The sequence below is a fragment of the Salvelinus fontinalis genome, chromosome 33 (assembly GCF_029448725.1).
Source record: "Salvelinus fontinalis isolate EN_2023a chromosome 33, ASM2944872v1, whole genome shotgun sequence".
NCBI lineage: Eukaryota > Metazoa > Chordata > Actinopteri > Salmoniformes > Salmonidae > Salvelinus > Salvelinus fontinalis.
In genome coordinates, this window is record NC_074697.1 from 29,051,706 (window position 1) to 29,069,071 (window position 17,366).

The 17,366-nt window shown below is 42.1% G+C and overlaps 1 protein-coding gene across 8 annotated transcripts in view; it reads left to right on the forward strand.

Moving 5' to 3' along the window:
• Nucleotides 1–17,366, forward strand: part of LOC129831957 (neural cell adhesion molecule 1-like) — a 100,330-nt gene that overhangs the window by 76,406 nt on the left and 6,558 nt on the right. For 4 of the 8 annotated variants that reach the window (XM_055895619.1, XM_055895620.1, XM_055895622.1 and 1 more), the window contains 10 exons: nucleotides 3,208–3,237; nucleotides 5,538–5,688; nucleotides 5,990–6,177; nucleotides 6,506–6,602; nucleotides 6,739–6,909; nucleotides 7,681–7,809; nucleotides 10,273–10,397; nucleotides 10,883–11,063; nucleotides 15,920–16,112; nucleotides 16,439–16,555. In XM_055895619.1, the coding sequence (XP_055751594.1) occupies nucleotides 3,208–3,237; nucleotides 5,538–5,688; nucleotides 5,990–6,177; nucleotides 6,506–6,602; nucleotides 6,739–6,909; nucleotides 7,681–7,809; nucleotides 10,273–10,397; nucleotides 10,883–11,063; nucleotides 15,920–16,112; nucleotides 16,439–16,555 (1,382 nt within the window). Of the gene's footprint in view, nucleotides 1–3,207; nucleotides 3,238–5,537; nucleotides 5,689–5,989; nucleotides 6,178–6,505; nucleotides 6,603–6,738; nucleotides 6,910–7,680; nucleotides 7,810–10,272; nucleotides 10,398–10,882; nucleotides 11,064–14,412; nucleotides 15,567–15,919; nucleotides 16,113–16,438; nucleotides 16,556–17,366 lie in introns of those variants that run through there. The other 4 variants (XM_055895621.1, XM_055895624.1, XM_055895625.1 and 1 more) reach the window with 3 other exon arrangements.

Below are 17,366 nucleotides of genomic sequence, written 5' to 3' on the forward strand. Positions count from 1 at the left end.
TGAGCAAGGGACTTAAACGTTAGCTTTCTTACATGTCACATATTGCACTTTTACTTTCTTCTCCAACACTTTGTTTTTGCATTATTTAAACCAAATTGAACATGTTTCATTATTTATTTGAGGCTAAATTGATTTTATTGATGTGTTATATTAAGTTAAAATAAGTGTTCATTCAGTATTGTTGTAATTGTCATTATTACAAAAAAAAAAATACAAAATTGGCCGATTAATCGGTATCGGCTTTTTTTGGTCCTCCAATAATCGGTATCGGCGTTGAAAAATCATAATCGGTCGACGTCTACTACATAGACATTGAGATGGCAGTTGAGATGATCAGATTGGGAAAAGGGTTGAACCCATAGAATAGCCTAAATGTGGGTCACACATGCCATGGTAACGTTGTCTTCCAAGAAGATACTGTATGTTTTAGCTATTACATAAACAAGTTTAACCCCGTTTACTGTTCTATTCTAGTGCTCTCATACTCATATTTGTTTTGTAATTACGTCATTGTTTCAACGCCCCTTATTTGAAGGCACTTGTTGTAGCAATTGTTAATAGCTCAAATGTAATTGAAATGTTTATGCATGCTTTGGATATTATCTCTCAAACTGAAAGGCTGGGTTATTTGAATATATATGAAACATTATACTTGATTTACAAAGTTTGCAAGCTGCAATTATCTGAGAACATTCGGGCTCTGGAAAGGAGGAGAAAACTCGCTTGAAAATGTGTTTCTTCAATGCTCATTAGAGCTCAAACTTGGTACAGATGACCAGATATTGAATATTTCAGATTACTGTGTATTAAATCTTACTGGAGCTGCCTAATTTATGATAATGCGCCTCATGGAAACACAATGAGATCGGCCTAGTATTCAGATAGTTGAGCGTAGGAAAGAGAGTAGGAAAGTAGCTATTAACTCTTGGGATAGCCATTTGAAGGTGAAGTGTTCTGAATGATCAGAGAGCTCAATCATGTGGTGCTGCTGGCTGCTGTTGACTGCTGCACTATAACATGATTGGTTCAGGGAGCGGTGTTGAAAAAGAAGAATGCTTTCAATCCAAGGGCTTGCTTTACTAAGCACTGGTACAGTAGGGTGAGACTGTAGAGAGGCTGTTGTTCTCTAGCTACAGTTCTAACACAATGCTCATTTATGTGCCTGTCTGGTCAGTGGTGGTACAATGTGGTTCTCTGGACATTGATTGGCAGTTTGTTCTTATGGTATGACAGTTGGAATGCTGCTATCCAGGATAAATGATGGAGAGCTTCCTAACTGATGCCAGTCAGGATGAATAAAAAAACACTTCCCCAGGCCAGCCCAGTCCTGTAACCATACCCTACTGTTGGGCTGTTTATGACTATAGAGAGGATGCCTTTTGTGTGGTGCTGGGTGAGATAGTTATGTGAGTGTTTCTTCTATAGAATCTCCTCTACAACAGTGCCTCTCTTCTTCCCCCCTCTCCCACCTTCAGTGATGTGATCATACATCACAGCTGAGAGAGAGACGCTCGCTGCTCACTGCTTACCAAGGGGATGAGGAGCGCTGCTTGGAAATTAGATTTGTCTGGTGGGGATGTTATTTAGTGCTGGTTTGCACTAAACTGATTAGATGCCATGGTGTTTACAGCTCTCACCATCAGCTAGTAATTTGCTTTTGGTCCATGTCCCATTGTTTAAACAAACATAAAACATGGGTCTGACAGTGATGTGTCAACTCAATTCCATACCTCACAATTCTGTGTCAGACCAGCCACGACCAGGGGTGCTGTTAGTTATGCGTCCTGTAATAATGAGCAGCAGCACCGGTATTACGGAGCTAATTGAGCGGCAGCTCCTCTTCTGCGCTGTGGGGTCTGGCGCCAAACTGCTTTTCTGACGTAGGTGTTAAATGGGCCTGTCTTGCTGTGTGTGTCTCTCCTGTCTCGCCACACCCCAATGGACCGTAAAGAATAGTGATATCATATTACCACCACACTCACTATCTACATTAGCTACGTACCATGGCTCAATATACAGTACATGCAAAGATGTTCATCTGGACCCTCCCTACTTAGGATGAGTCTTCACTCAGTATCTTTAACTTGACATACTGTATTGTTGTCTGGTTTATTCATGTGTGTGGTTCTGCCCTGCAGTGTGAGTAAAACTTTCCCAGTGTTAACTAGTCTCTTGATGTGTGTGTTGTGTTTCTCTATGACAGGCAGTCTACAGTGGTATAGGCTAGCCCGTATTATAGATAGATGCCAGAATAGAAGCCAGATGAATTCACTCATTATTCACTCATCTGTGAGTGATTGGAAGGCGTCCAGCTCTAAACGAGAGAGGATGGTCTGGAAGGAATGTTAAGATTGACTGTATTAATAATGAATTGAGTTCTGGGCCTTTTTGCCTGCAGTACGTTTCAGCAGATGGGACACTTGGTTGTTTTCTACGTCTGATGGAAAGCTGTTTACCATTTTGCTTGTCGTCTGGCTTCCATATTCCTTTCCATTCATCACTACGCCGTCGTCCATTATCAATCATCTCTCCTTCATGCTTCTTGTTTCTCCTTAACATTAGGAAACCCATAAAGCATGTTTTATTACAATACCTGAATGGCAGAATTCAGAGAAAATAAATCCTCTATAAGTAAATGTATTTCAGAGGTAGACAATACTCTTTTTAATCACGTTTGATTATGTTTTGTCATGCTGAATTGTGTGTTAAATTTTGTGTTGATTATATAACTTCATATTAAATGTGGATTCATCATGATTGATAATCATGAAAACAATTCTTAATAATTCGATTTTGAAGATGATATATGGAGAAATGTTTGTATGATTTTCTTTTCTTTCAGCATCCCTCCATGCTAGCTCCAATGTAGTGTCTATTATTTACACATGAACATGTACCCAGCAGGCTGAACTGGTTGAAGTGATGTCATTACAACCATTTTAGACCGCTGGTTAGGCTTTTTCTAGTTTGATGCTGTGTAGTTTTATACAACTGAGGAGTGTAAAGGTTGATGAGTCTAATTGTTTTAAAGTTTTAGCGTTAGCCCATTTCCCTGGACTACAGCAGGTAAACGTTCGGTATATGAGTGGGGCAGTTGCATGCTCGTGCAGTGTTGTTTGTCCTAGCTGTGAGGTACTGGATAAGGATTCCTGTCTAAGGATTGCTTTGCTTTTTGTTGTTGTTTTATTCTGTCTGTGTCCTCTACAGGCCTCTTGGACTCGGCCCGAGCAACACAAGGTATAGCTTCTATACTATACCCAATACCCATCACAATCTACCAAATACTATGCCCATGCATCCTCTTTCACCATATTGATTTTCTGCTTTACAGTTCTCTTCAACACTGTTTTCTATTGTTGCTGTAGTCATGGAAACTGGTGGAGAAACTCTTATCAGTCCTCTTTGGTTTATTAGTATGGCTTCGCTCAGCCTGAAAAATTCTCCTTCAAACCTGTAGCCAGGTATCAGACAACTGGTGAAGGATGTTTGTTCCCATTCTTTCCAGGGAATAAGATCTAGGGTACACCAATGATCGAGCTGAGCTAAAATTGCTTGATGTTTCCAATAGGCACCACCACCCTGCATTATTAATAAACTCTCTGTTGTTGAAAACCATAGTTATGAAACTTTAATGAATCTATGTTCTCGTGTTGCAAATGAACAGAAATTGATGCCCTCCCTTTGGACACAGATTGAGATTGTGTATCATGGTCTGGTCTGCCATGTGGTTGTCCAGTCTTTGGCCATGATGATGAGTTGTTGTTGACCCTCTTTGACCTCACAATACAACCAACAAATTGAATGTTCTATCTACACTACACCAAGATCTTATTAATGTACCTGGCACTTGGACTACATCGCTTCATCAAGAACCACAATAGGACCTGCCTGTACATAAGGGGTGGCATATGTGAGTGCAGCACAAGGCTGGCGGGACACTCACACTCTCTGGCCACCCTTTCAGCTCTGATGTAATTATCCTTGTCAGTGTTTGGAGAAGGTGGGGGGATGGAGAGAGGAGGTGGAGGAGGCAGATGGGGTTGGAATGAAAAGGGGACTGACTGCCTTGCCCGTGTTATGTAAGCATTTCCTCAGGCACACTTAATGCCCCAGACATGCTGCTTCTGTTGAGTTTGAATACAGAACTAATGAGCACTATTCTTCTCTTAGTTAGTTTCCCAAATCACATAGTAGACTATTTTTGACTAGTGCCTATAAGGCTCTGGTCAGAAGTAGTTCACTATGTAAGGAATAGGGTGCCATTTGAGCCACTGCCTTAGTTTGTCCCCCAGACTGGTCCCTACTGTAGCTAATTGAACAACACAGAGGCATTCATGAGATGGTTCACATACAATGTGTGGGTGTTGAACTTCAAAGTCATGCAAAATAAAATGCAGAGGTCGCCAGGAGTTCAGCTCTTCTACGACACCTGACATGAGTTAACAGTGGTTTGGACTGGCGTGAGAGTTCCAGACCCAAACTGTTCAGTGTCAACAACAAGAGTAGCCGACCCCGACGCTAAAGGTTACGTACGTGGCTGTTTATTTAGACCTTGTGAATCTGGTGTTAATGAAGTCAGGTAGTGTATCTTGAGACAAACGTCAATCCTGTTAGCTATTAGCAGGGTTTCTGCTATAGTTTTAATTGGCAAGGTCTTGAATGTATAGGCACACTGTGTTCTTGTCCTCTTCCCTATGTCACATGCTTTGGTTCTACTTCTGAAGCTGGAGTCTTAACCACCATTTAATTTAGTCAGCATGGTGTTGCTTTAGTTTAGAATTACAGAGACAATTCCCAGTTGGCACTCCACTGACTAGGTAGCTAGTTCATTCTACGGAATAGAAGCACCTCAATGATTTGAGGTACTGTACATTCATTTCATGGATCAACTTGGGGTCTAGAATGCCTTCCCTATAATATGTATACAGTAGATGTATAAACTGTACATCAGACAGTATGTTGCTGTTGGGAAAGTACACAAATAATTCAATACTGAACAATTCAACACTGAATTTCACACAAAAAAGTGAACCACACAGCAGACTGTGTGTAAACGTGCAAGCTAGGCATGTTATCCTGTCCATAGGAACCACTACTATACACTAGTAGCGTTTAACAGGCTGAGACCTAAATAGCCTGCTGTAACTGATTTCAGCCACCTCACTCAGCCATTGTGTGAAAAGCTCTTGATGGCTCCACCCATACAGCTTCTTCTACCATTATTGATGTGCTCTGCTACTGTACACATCTCTACTGTAAATACAGAGGGTTTTGATCTTTACTCTACTGTATCTCTGTCTCTCTTAAGTGTGTAGTGTCATCACCTTTTGCTGTTACAGCCATAGGAAAAGCACTCAATGCTACAATGGTTTGTCTCCAGGCTCAGAGTTCAATATTACTATGATAAAACTACAGAGTGTTATAATGTATGGGTTCTCAATAATGCATGGATCACAATGGGATATGAGGTTAACATTGATGTACTGCAAACAGAGGTCCTTTTGTTGCTTGCTACCCTGTGATTTCCTGCCCTATAGAGTCTGGATGGGAACGTCGTAGTGAGGAGTGATGCGCGTGTGTCCTCCCTCACGCTGAAGTACGCCAAGTTCACCGACGCTGGCCAGTACCTCTGCTCTGCACGCAACGCCATCGGAGTGGATTCTCAACCCGCCTACCTGGAAGTCCGCTGTAAGAGCTCCACATGTCACAGGGCTGCGTCTGAAATGGCATCCTATTCCCTATACCGTTTTTGACCAAAGCCCTACACCCTATAGTTCACTACTTTTGCCAGGGCCCATAGGTTCCCAAAAGTAGTGCACTATATAGGGAATAAGGACACATCCACTTTCTCTAGTGCTTAAAGTCTTAGTCAGGCCCGGCTGGCATACTACCTGCAGCTGCTAATGTTTGTGCCAAAGCCTACTCTTTTAAATATTTAAGAGAAAAGACAGAAATCTCTTATTCACGTTGCTGGCTCATTCCTCCATAGATGCTCCTAAGATCCAGGGCTCAGTGACAGTGTATACCTGGGAGGGGAATGCAGCTAACATCAGCTGTGAGGTCCTGGCCCACCCCAGTGATGTGTCCATGCTGTGGCTGAGGGACGGGTTTCAGCTTCCCAACGCTAACGTCACCAAAGCCAAGGTTTTCCAGAGCCCCACAGCCAGCTACCTGGAGGTAGAGACCCGCAGATACACACACACATGCATGAGCACACAGACACACACGAATACACACACACTAAATTAAGAACACTCCACATGTCATAAAGATTTCATGTGTGACAGCTAGTATTTGCAGGGTTCTCCCCCAGTTCCATTGTGGGGAGACTGAGTGTGTTTTCATTATTCAGTAGAGGGAAGCACAGAGACAGAGGACTAAAATAGGCATCTCTAATGGACAAACAACAGTGGAACAAACTGACTCAAGCATCTAGTCACCTTATGTTTGTAATGCTTTGCTGCCCGGAGTTTCTTTCATGCATTGATTCTCTCCCCTGTTCCAGGTGACTCCAGAGTCTGAGAATGACTTTGGGAGCTACAACTGTACTGCTGCCAATGAGATGGGCACAGAATCCAAGGAGTTCCTCCTCATTCAGGCTGGTCAGTCATAATCACAATCTGTAGCTAATTATCCAAAATCATCATATTGTGAATCTAATATTTAATGTTGGCATCAAATTAAATATACTGTAGTTCTTAAATGACTAGCTTTACGTGTGATTCCTCTTCTCTCTAGATGTCCCGTCAGCCCCATCCCTCGGGGAGGTGGAGCCGTTCTCCAGCTCAGCCAGGGTGGAGTTCCAGGAGCCTGACGCCACTGGGGGTGTACCCGTCCTCCGGTACCGGGCCGAGTGGAAGACTGTGGGCAGGGGCAGCTGGGTGCAGAGGGTCTATGACGTCCAAGGAGGTGAGTACAGGGGCAGGGCGGGGCCTACAAGGATAAAGAGAGAGAGTATGTGAGGGGATAACAAAATGAAATGTTTATTTTTCTCAAACATTGGCCTTTTTTAATGAAACATCCATCCAATATCATAATTCAGCTGGTTTGATTTACCCTCAAATGAGAATAAAATAAAATGTTGTCTGTAATAATTGCATCCTTGTTACTTGTCAAATCAAATCAAACTTTATTTGTCACATGCGCCGAATACAACAAATGTAGACCTTACCGTGAAATGCTTACAAGCCCTTAACCAGCAGTGCAGTTCAAGAAAAGTTAAGAAAATATTTACCAAATAAACTAAAGTAAAAAATAATAAAAGGTAACACAATAAAATAACAATAACAAGGCTATATACAGGGGTGTACCGATACCGAGTCAATGTGCGGGGTACAGGTTAGTTAAAGGTAATTTGTACATGTTGGTAGGGGTGAAGTGACTATGAACAGATAATAAACAGCGAGTAGCAGCAGTGTACAAAACAAATGGAGGGGAAGGGGGGGTCAATGTAAATAGTCCGGTAGCCATTTGATTAATTGTTCAGCAGTCTTATGGTTTGGAGGTAGAAGATGTTAAGGAGCCTTTTGGTCCTAGACTTGGCACTCCGGTACCGCTTGCCGTGCGGTAGCAGAGAAAACAGTTTATGACTTGGGTGACTGGCGTCTCTGACAATTTCTGTCTGAATGCAGAGTCTGTTGTGGATGTATCAGTATTTGTACTCCTCAATTGTATCCTCAGGAGCTCTGAGTGAAGTAACCATCACAGGCCTGAAGCCTGAGACCAACTATGAGGTGAAGATGTCAGCCATTAACGGCAAGGGAGAGGGTGAAACTAGCCCCGCTGTGGTCTTCAAGACAGAGCCTGTCCGTAAGTCACACACACACACACACACACACACACACACACACACACACACACACACACACACACACACACACACACACACACACACACTCACACTTCACACCTCCTTTCTCACTTCCACAACACCCCTTTTACCTCACCTTGCCACCACCCATTGCACCTCCCCATTAGAATGAATCAAAACAAACAGCCATTTTTGTACAGCCTGTTTGCCAGCTCCACCATAGACATATTGGTCAGCACTGGCTTAGAACCTTTAGATCAGACATATTTGCCCTATGCTGTGCTTGAAAATCTATGACAAGGCTTGTACTGCACAATTGGTTTGAATTCTCACTGCTAGGATGACAACAACCCTTGTTTTAACTCTCTCCCTCACTCTCTCCTGCTCTCTCGCTCTTTACCATTGATCGCCCCCTGCTGGTTGCAAATTTGATTTGATTTGATTTGACATGTGACTGGAAGTGGAATGTCTGCCCCTTACTAACTCAGGAATATTATGCATGTGTAGAGTTGAACTGATAGTTTGGTATCCGAGGACATTCTGATTATTATTTGCTATGTTTGATGCTGCTATCACAAATCCTCGCTAGTTTAATTTCTTTCGTTTTTCTCGTGTCATACTCTTGTTGTGTAGTTTTTTGTTTATTCATTTTTCTCGTCTGTTTTTCTGTTGGACCGCTCAGGTTATTCTTACGCAAGTAAGTGCCTCATCATTATACACACTCACTCTGAATATTAGTTTGAACTTTGAACTTGTTTTCAAAACAGTCTCGCTCCAGTGTTTTATGTATACAGTCAATGGATGTACTGTGGCTTATGGTCGCTCTGGCTTCCGCATCTTTTCCATTGAGATTTGGCAGTCATGAAATATTTCTTTATGTTTATTTTCCTTTCTGTTCTCTTATCAATCTAACCTAAATAGTTGAATACCTTTCATCGGCAGGAATATTATATTGCAGATAACCGATTTGTACAGAATGACGAGCTATGTGTAAAGACTTTGTTTTTGCCTGATATCTCTTCTTTTATATGATTTCTTAGATGGCATTTTTCATTTTTTCACTGAGGACTCAGGTTTGTTATGTGGATATTGGGGAGTAGATCGTTATTAGGAGTAGTTAGCATGTGACTTAGACACTGTTATACCAAGACAAATAGCCTAGAACACCCCCTATTACCTGCTGCTCTTCTTACTGAACAGTACCTACAGTAAGAAGCTATAGTCATTTACTGATACAACTGTTAACTCTCCCCAAATATGATTGTGTTATCATGTCATGTGTTGGTTGTACATGTACAACTGATACTACAGTGTCCATCAGTATTGGCAATACTAAGTAGTATTAGGAATAAGTCTGTATTTCTGTCCCCTTTTTCAATGCTGCTGTTTTCTGTCAGTATTTCCAGTATGTCTGCAGCGTTTCCTCTGTTGTCAATCATTTTGTCTTGCAGGAGAAGGATGGTTTGGGACGTAGCCTTTTCCATTTATTACCATATTTTGAAAGTTATTTTATTTGAAATGACTGTAAATCTGGAATATAAGCTGCAGTAGCAGAAGTCATAGTTTCTCTCAGAGGAAAGCCTGTAATTTGTCCCTGCTTGTCTATTCAGTCAAAAGTTCACTGTTGTTTTGTGTTCCTCTTCAGTTTCATTTTGTCTTCAAGTCTTATAACTGTGTTTTTCCTGTCCATGTTTCCACTTTCCTTTCAACCAATCACATGCGTGCGTTTCATGTGACTCTCATCATGTGGCTTGCATGGTGCTGATGATGTCGTCAACTCCGCAGAAGGTAACTTTTCAGTCCCAATTTTCACAAGAAGAATCTTAATTTTACTGGAGAGTCATTCATAACATAAATACTAAATGTACCAATTCAACCGTTTCCCATTTATTTCCATTTATTTCCTGTCTTGTTAACCCATCATATGTAGCCAGTCACCTTCTCTGGACTGATTGGAGCTCCCTGGAACTGTTACAGTCCTTTAGCAAGGAAGTGTTCCTTCCCTGTCTGATCTAATATAACTTGGGATTTATCCTAACAATTTCACTGATTTATCGCATTGTAATAACTTTTTTGTACTAACTGTCATTTGTCCCTCTCAAGTAGTTTACAGTGCACAAACACCCCCCTCTAGTGGCTGGGTCCGATCCAATCATGTGTAATTGCTGTTTAAATACTACTTTCATTTTAGCACTCCACAGTAGTCTAACAGCTTGTTCATGAGAGCTTTTAGTTGGAGAGGCAGACAAGTGCCTCTAGCACAACAGTATGGAGGAATGGTGCCATCTGGAGAACACTAGGACAGAATATTAACAGCTTTCTCCACATCTTTGAAACAGGTTTAGGAGAAACCGGTTAAAGGTTTCACAGCAGCTGCTGACCAGCCGTAACACATTCTACATCTTCTGAATGACTGCTTCAGCTCACTAACTAACCTTGATATCTCCGATGTGTTTGTTTAGGTGAACCTGAACCGCCTAAGCTGGAGGGAACACTCCAAACAAAAGGCAACTCCCTCAAAGTCAACTGGCTCAAGCAGGACGATGGAGGCTCACCCATCACACACTACCTAGTCCGCTATAAACCAGTGAGTATTCACACTACCTAGTCCGCTATAAACCAGTGAGTATTCACACTACCTAGTCCGCTATAAACCAGTGAGTACTGCTACTACCTAGTCTGCTATAAACCAGTGAGTTTTCACACTACCTAGTCCTCTATAAACCAGTGAGTATTCACACTACCTAGTCCGCTATAAACCAGTGAGTACTGCTACTACCTAGTCCGCTATAAACCAGTGAGTTTTCACACTACCTAGTCCTCTATAAACCAGTGAGTACTGCTACTACCTAGTCCGCTATAAACCAGTGAGTACTCACAATACCTAGTTCACTATAAACCAGTGAATTTGGGGCACTGTAGACAGCTGTCGACAAACAATGTGCATTCTTATGTGCAAAAAATGTGTGCTAATGTACCCATGCCCATTCAAGGAATACATTCCTAAAAGAGACTGTCAGGTACTGTATTGTATCATTAAGTTGACCTTGGCCTATTTTGTGTGTCCTTTAGAAGCACCAGGCCGACTGGAAGCCAGAGATCCAGCTACCCAGTGGCAGTGAGAATGTGGTTCTGAGCGGACTGGAGTGGAACACGGAGTACAATGTGTTTGTGGTGGCAGAGAACCAGCAGGGGAAGTCCCAACCTGGAACCCTGACCTTCAGAACCTCTCCAGAACCCGCTGCCATCCCAGGTACCCCACCATGCACCGGGCACTAACACTGGCACTGCCACACACAGCTGAGACAGCAAACTCAAACATGTCCCAAACAGGAGCCTTTTTGGTTCTCACAACCACATATATCTGACAGTACACTTAATAGGAATTACACGTCTAGATGTTTTCAGCAGGCAAAATGAAGAAAATAGAAGAACAAGCCAGGTGTTGGTCAGAGCTGTTCGTGGGTGTTCACTCTGCAGCAGAAAATATTCAATCTTTCTAACTAGAACTCTCCACTGTCTGTCTGAGAGGGTATGTGAAGAGTGTATTGTCTGCGAGGACCACCCAAACGAACACTTCTTTTTGACCATGCCCAGAGTTTGTTTTTTACAGTTCATTTTTTGTGATGATGACAGACATCGCACAATTTGTTTCCAATTTTGAATCTGTTAGAATTAAACTTCTACACTAAAGCTGTGAGTGACACTGTATGAGTTTGCTATCTCAGTGCTACAACAGGCTGCCTCCGCTATGGACAAAAGCTATCCTACTACAGTGATGGGTACAGTATGTAGATGGACAGTCTATCCTACTACAGTGATGGGTACAGTATGTAGATGGATGATCTATCCTACTACAGTGATGGGTACAGTATGTAGATGGACGGTCTATCCTACTACAGTATGTAGATGGACGGTCTATCCTACTACAGTGATGGATACAGTATGTAGATGGCCGGTATATCCTACTACAGTGATGGGTACAGTATGTAGATGGATGGTCTATCCTACTACAGTGATGGATACAGTATGTAGATGGACAGTCTATCCTACTACAGTGATGGATACAGTATGTAGATGGATGGTCTATCCTACTACAGTGATGGGTACAGTATGTAGATGGATGGTCTATCCTACTACAGTGATGGGTACAGTATGTAAATGGACAGTCTATCCTACTACAGTGATGGGTACAGTATGTAGATGGACAGTCTATCCTACTACAGTGATGGATACAGTATGTAGATGGTCTATCCTACTACAGTGATGGGTACAGTATGTAGATGGATGGTCTATCCTACTACAGTGATGGGTACAGTATGTAGATGGCCGGTATATCCTACTACAGTGATGGATACAGTATGTAAATGGACGGTCTATCCTACTACAGTGATGGATACAGTATGTAGATGGACAGTCTATCCTACTACAGTGATGGATACAGTATGTAGATGGATGGTCTATCCTACTACAGTGATGGATACAGTATGTAGATGGCCGGTCTATCCTACTACAGTGATGGGTACAGTATGTAGATGGACAGTCTATCCTACTACAGTGATGGGTACAGTATGTAGATGGATGGTCTATCCTACTACAGTGATGGGTACAGTATGTAGATGGATGGTCTATCCTACTACAGTGATGGGTACAGTATGTAGATGGACGGTCTATCCTACTACAGTGATGGGTACAGTATGTAGATGGTCTATCCTACTACAGTGATGGGTACAGTATGTAGATGGATGGTCTATCCTACTACAGTGATGGGTACAGTATGTAGATGGACAGTCTATCCTACTACAGTGATGGGTACAGTATGTAGATGGATGGTCTATCCTACTACAGTGATGGGTACAGTATGTAGATGGATGGTCTATCCTACTACAGTGATGGGTACAGTATGTAGATGGATGGTCCTTCCTACTACAGTGATGGGTACAGTATGTAGATGGATGGTCTATCCTACTACAGTGATGGGTACAGTATGTAGATGGATGGTCTATCCTACTACAGTGATGGGTACAGTATGTAGATGGATGGTCTATCCTACTACAGTGATGGGTACAGTATGTAGATGGATGGTCTATCCTACTACAGTGATGGGTACAGTATGTAGATGGATGGTCTATCCTACTACAGTGATGGGTACAGTATGTAGATGGACAGTCTATCCTACTACAGTGATGGATACAGTATGTAGATGGATGGTCTATCCTACTACAGTGATGGGTACAGTATGTAGATGGATGGTCTATCCTACTACAGTGATGGGTACAGTATGTAGATGGATGGTCTATCCTACTACAGTGATGGGTACAGTATGTAGATGGATGGTCTATCCTACTACAGTGATGGGTACAGTATGTAGATGGATGGTCTATCCTACTACAGTGATGGGTACAGTATGTAGATGGGCGGTCTATCCTACTACAGTGATGGATACAGTATGTAAATGGACAGTCTATCCTACTACAGTGATTGGTACAGTATGTAGATGCATGGTCTTTGTCCATGTGTGTGGATGCAGTCTGTTTCTACATAGTTTGGCCTTAACTGATGCAGCAGCATTCCTGTACCATAGCAGGTCTTAGCTAGCTGAAACTGACTGCTGACACCCACAGACACCTGTGTTGCAACACTACACAGCTAGGCTGCGACAAACCCCTACCAGGCCTCAGGCGATGCAGAGTGCTTTACTGAAACATAGCAGGACTTATCCCACCTCCTCACTTCTCCTGTTTGTTCTTTCCCTTCTAACTCACCTCCCAGATAAACACGCGTCCCAATCACAACCATTCAACCCCCAGTTTCCTTACTCATGGTTTGTGGCGTAGTGCTCTCTCACATGCTGTGCTTTTGCTTTAACTTGCTTTTTAAAGCTAGAATCCTTAGTTGCTTCATAAATGTTTTGACTAATAAATGAATGATATATACCAATTGCTTCTTGAAGAATATAACTTATAAAGGCCTCATGAGCTTAGTTTAACAGTCGTACCCCATCAGAAACCAAAATAGAAGTTTCTTTTTACTCTCTGTTTGTAAACAACGTAAATGTAAACAAACACTGTATACCCTTAAAACATGGTTAAACTATCATTTTGATCAAATGGATGCATCCATAGCGCTGTCTATGAATTTGAGCGTGGTTAAATTTCTCTAGGCACAGCCCTCCGCTTTTTACCAAAACAGAAGGGGCGACGGCATTGTTATTGTTTGCGGATTCTAGATTTAACTCCTTGTCAGTTTAAAACTACTTTTTAAACTTTTATTTTGTTCTCTATTCAGTTTTGTTTACAAACTTGACATATTTTCTCTTCTCTCTCCTCTCCTCCCTCTCTTCCCATTTTCCCACCCTTCTGTCCATGTCCACTCTGTTTCACTCTCTTCATTTCTCTCCCCCTTCCCCCCCTCTCCTCCCTTTTCTCTCTCCCTTCCCCCCCTCTCCTCCCTTTTCTCTCTCCCTATGTCTCTGCACACTGCCTGGTGTTGGACACTGGTGGACGTCACTACATGAACACTTTCCTCATTACGTATTACTCTTTTCTGAATCTGTGTGTCTCATCTTTCTGTTGGTTTTGACTATATTTTGGTTTGAGCAGTGACCCAAGGCTGTTCGTCTGTGACATACACTCTGATCTCCCTCGTCCTGTCCATAGTAGCTGTGTTGCTGCTCTCATAGCTAGTTATATGAGGCGATGCTGGTCTCTCTCTCACACACACATAGAGGAAAGAAAGCTAGCCTTTCTCTGACATGGCTGGTTGTCTCTCTGGATGGATGCCTAGACAGACACATGTCTCTCACTGGGTGGGGAGTAACTACAGAATAGACCAGCCTGATTGACTGAACTGAACCAAAGGCACTGGTATCAGCTTAGCCTGGTTCCAGATCTGTTTGTGCAGTATAGCTAATTCCTATTGCCGTTGACAACAACCATAGTAAGGAGTTAGCTATACAGCACAAACATATATAGGACTAGGCTAGTATCAGCTGTCTCCTACAGGTCAGTGCTGTACCACTCCGCTCAGCAACATAGCACAGCTAGTAGCAGCATTCCGAACTAGAGAACTGAATGGAGCTCCAGTTTACATTAATGAGCACTAGGGTATTGAATGAATGGTAATTGTATTCTGAATACTGTGGTAGAGTACTGAGTGAATGGTGGTGAGTACCAGACAGTTTACGTAAAGGATGTATATTATTTTTCCACTTACTACATTGTATGTACTGTAAAGATTTTTAATAACATTCATTTTTACATGGACATTTAATTAACAAAGTACCAAATTATAATATGCTAATATTAATATTGTTGTATTATGACACACTGTCTACATACATATAAGCAGTATGGATACAGTTGGGAACTGCAGCAGTCAATTGTGTGTTATTGATTCCTGAAGAACTACAAATGTCATTAAAAACTAGCAATACATTTTACATACTATTAAGTTGTGATTATTTTGTTCCACAACTGCATTACAAATAGACCCTGAAGTCAATACTGAATTGTTAATACTCTTTTTTGTAAGTGAATCAGAAGTCCCGAGGAGCTGATATTCAGGGTGCTCTCTTTAGAATGTAAACTGGACAGATAATGCTAGGAGTCATGTATTGTGTGTGGTACAGTAGTCACTAGCTGGCCACACATACATGGTTGTTTACAAAATATCTCTTGAAGCACATATTATGCATTTTCTTCAGGTGTTTTTGGTTATGACTAATATCGAATAAAGTTGATTTAATACATCTTAATGGGTTTGCATTTATTGGAGGGCAGGTGATGGAGATAGATGCCTTTACTGTTACAAAGACAAGGTACAGGTCACATGTGATGTCTGTTGAGCCTTGTCAGGGAGACATTGATCTCCTAATTTTAGCACATCAAAGTACCAGTATGAAGTTAAAGTCTACAAAACATCTGATTAGAAGCTGTGATCTCTTCTCACTATGTCAATGTGCATGACAGGTGAGTTGTCTGTGTTTTATGAAACCATTATGTAGAAAACAGAGATGGTTCCATATTCTAACAGTATGTCCACATTCATTCAGCTGTCTAACTGCGGTGCTGTATGTTCCTAGTGAGTCATGCTGTGTCTGTACTGTAGATATAGACGGTGAGTCTGCCCTCTCCACGGGCATCATGGCAGGGATCCTCATCTTGGCCTTCGTCCTGCTGCTCCTGGCTGTGGACGTCACCTGCTACTTCACCAACAAGTGTGGCCTCATCATGTGTCTGTGTGGCAAGCCAGGCAGCAGGGCCAAGGGACACAACCTAGAACAGGGCAAGGCTGCATTCATGTGAGTGTCTACTGTCTCGATATGTGCGTCCCAAATAGCACCCTGTTCTCTATCTAGTGTACTTCTTTGGACCAGGGCCCATAGGGAATAAGGTGCCATTTGGGACACTGATACAGGCTGAAAAAGGAGTCTCTGCATACTTGCAATTTCGATGCAATTTCACAGTTCTCATTTGCTAGGCTTTGGGTACGTGATGACCTTTGTCTGAGAATGTCTGGTTCAGGCATTTAATCATCCTCATTATGCTGTAGTTCTGTGTTACTGAGGTCCTGGAGTCTGTTGTCGTGGTGTCTATGTAACAATCAGAATCCTCTGTGTGTCCACAGAAAGGATGAGTCCAAAGAACCGATAGTGGAGGTGAGGACAGAGGATGAGTGCACAGCCAATCACAATGCAGGAGGACCCACGGAACCCAGTGAGACCACACCCCTTACAGAGCCAGAGTGAGTATACCTTGACATACAGACACACACACACGTGGGTGCGCACATACACACACATACACACACACACACATATCGTTGTTGGGCTAAAGCACAGTGCATTCCTCTTGTAAGAATCACAATATTCCTGCACAGTTTTGAGTACATTGTAATTAATGGAATGTTTATGACTTTTTGAGCATAAGCAGTTAATTTATACATATGTCTGTGATTCCTATAAGCAGATTGCACCGTCATGTGCTCATGCTTTTATACTTTTTGTTGAAATTTCTCTATAGTCACATTCACACGGCACTTAGCCCAGGGTTAACAAATGCTTGTGTGAAAGGAGGGTTAGCTAACCCTAAACTAGTTTTAACCCAGCATTAAGGATAGCCCTGGTCTAACAACATGCAGTGTGAAAAACCCTTGTGTGTGTTGTAGTTTCTTGTGTGTTTGTTTTGGGGAGGGGTGTTTATTTCTTTGCTGCCACAATAGTTTTTTCTCAGGATATTTCTTAGGAGATGAATCTTTTCGATATCACGGTTGAATCGCTACCAGTCAAAGACGTGGATAGATCCACTGTGGTTTTTTCCTGTATCTGGTGAACTTGATGAAACCCATCTAAAAATTGAGACATTAAAAACTGGAGTCACATGAGATGAGTGTCTGGTACAATTCAACCCTTCAGGTGGTTGTGTGTAGTGATCCTTTCCTTTAGAAAGACCTGTTTTCAGTTCATTAGACCCTACATGTTCTCCATGTTAGTCTGTGCATGGACAGTGTCCTTTGTTATTTGATGTGCCTCACTGAATGGAACCCCCTTGTGTGT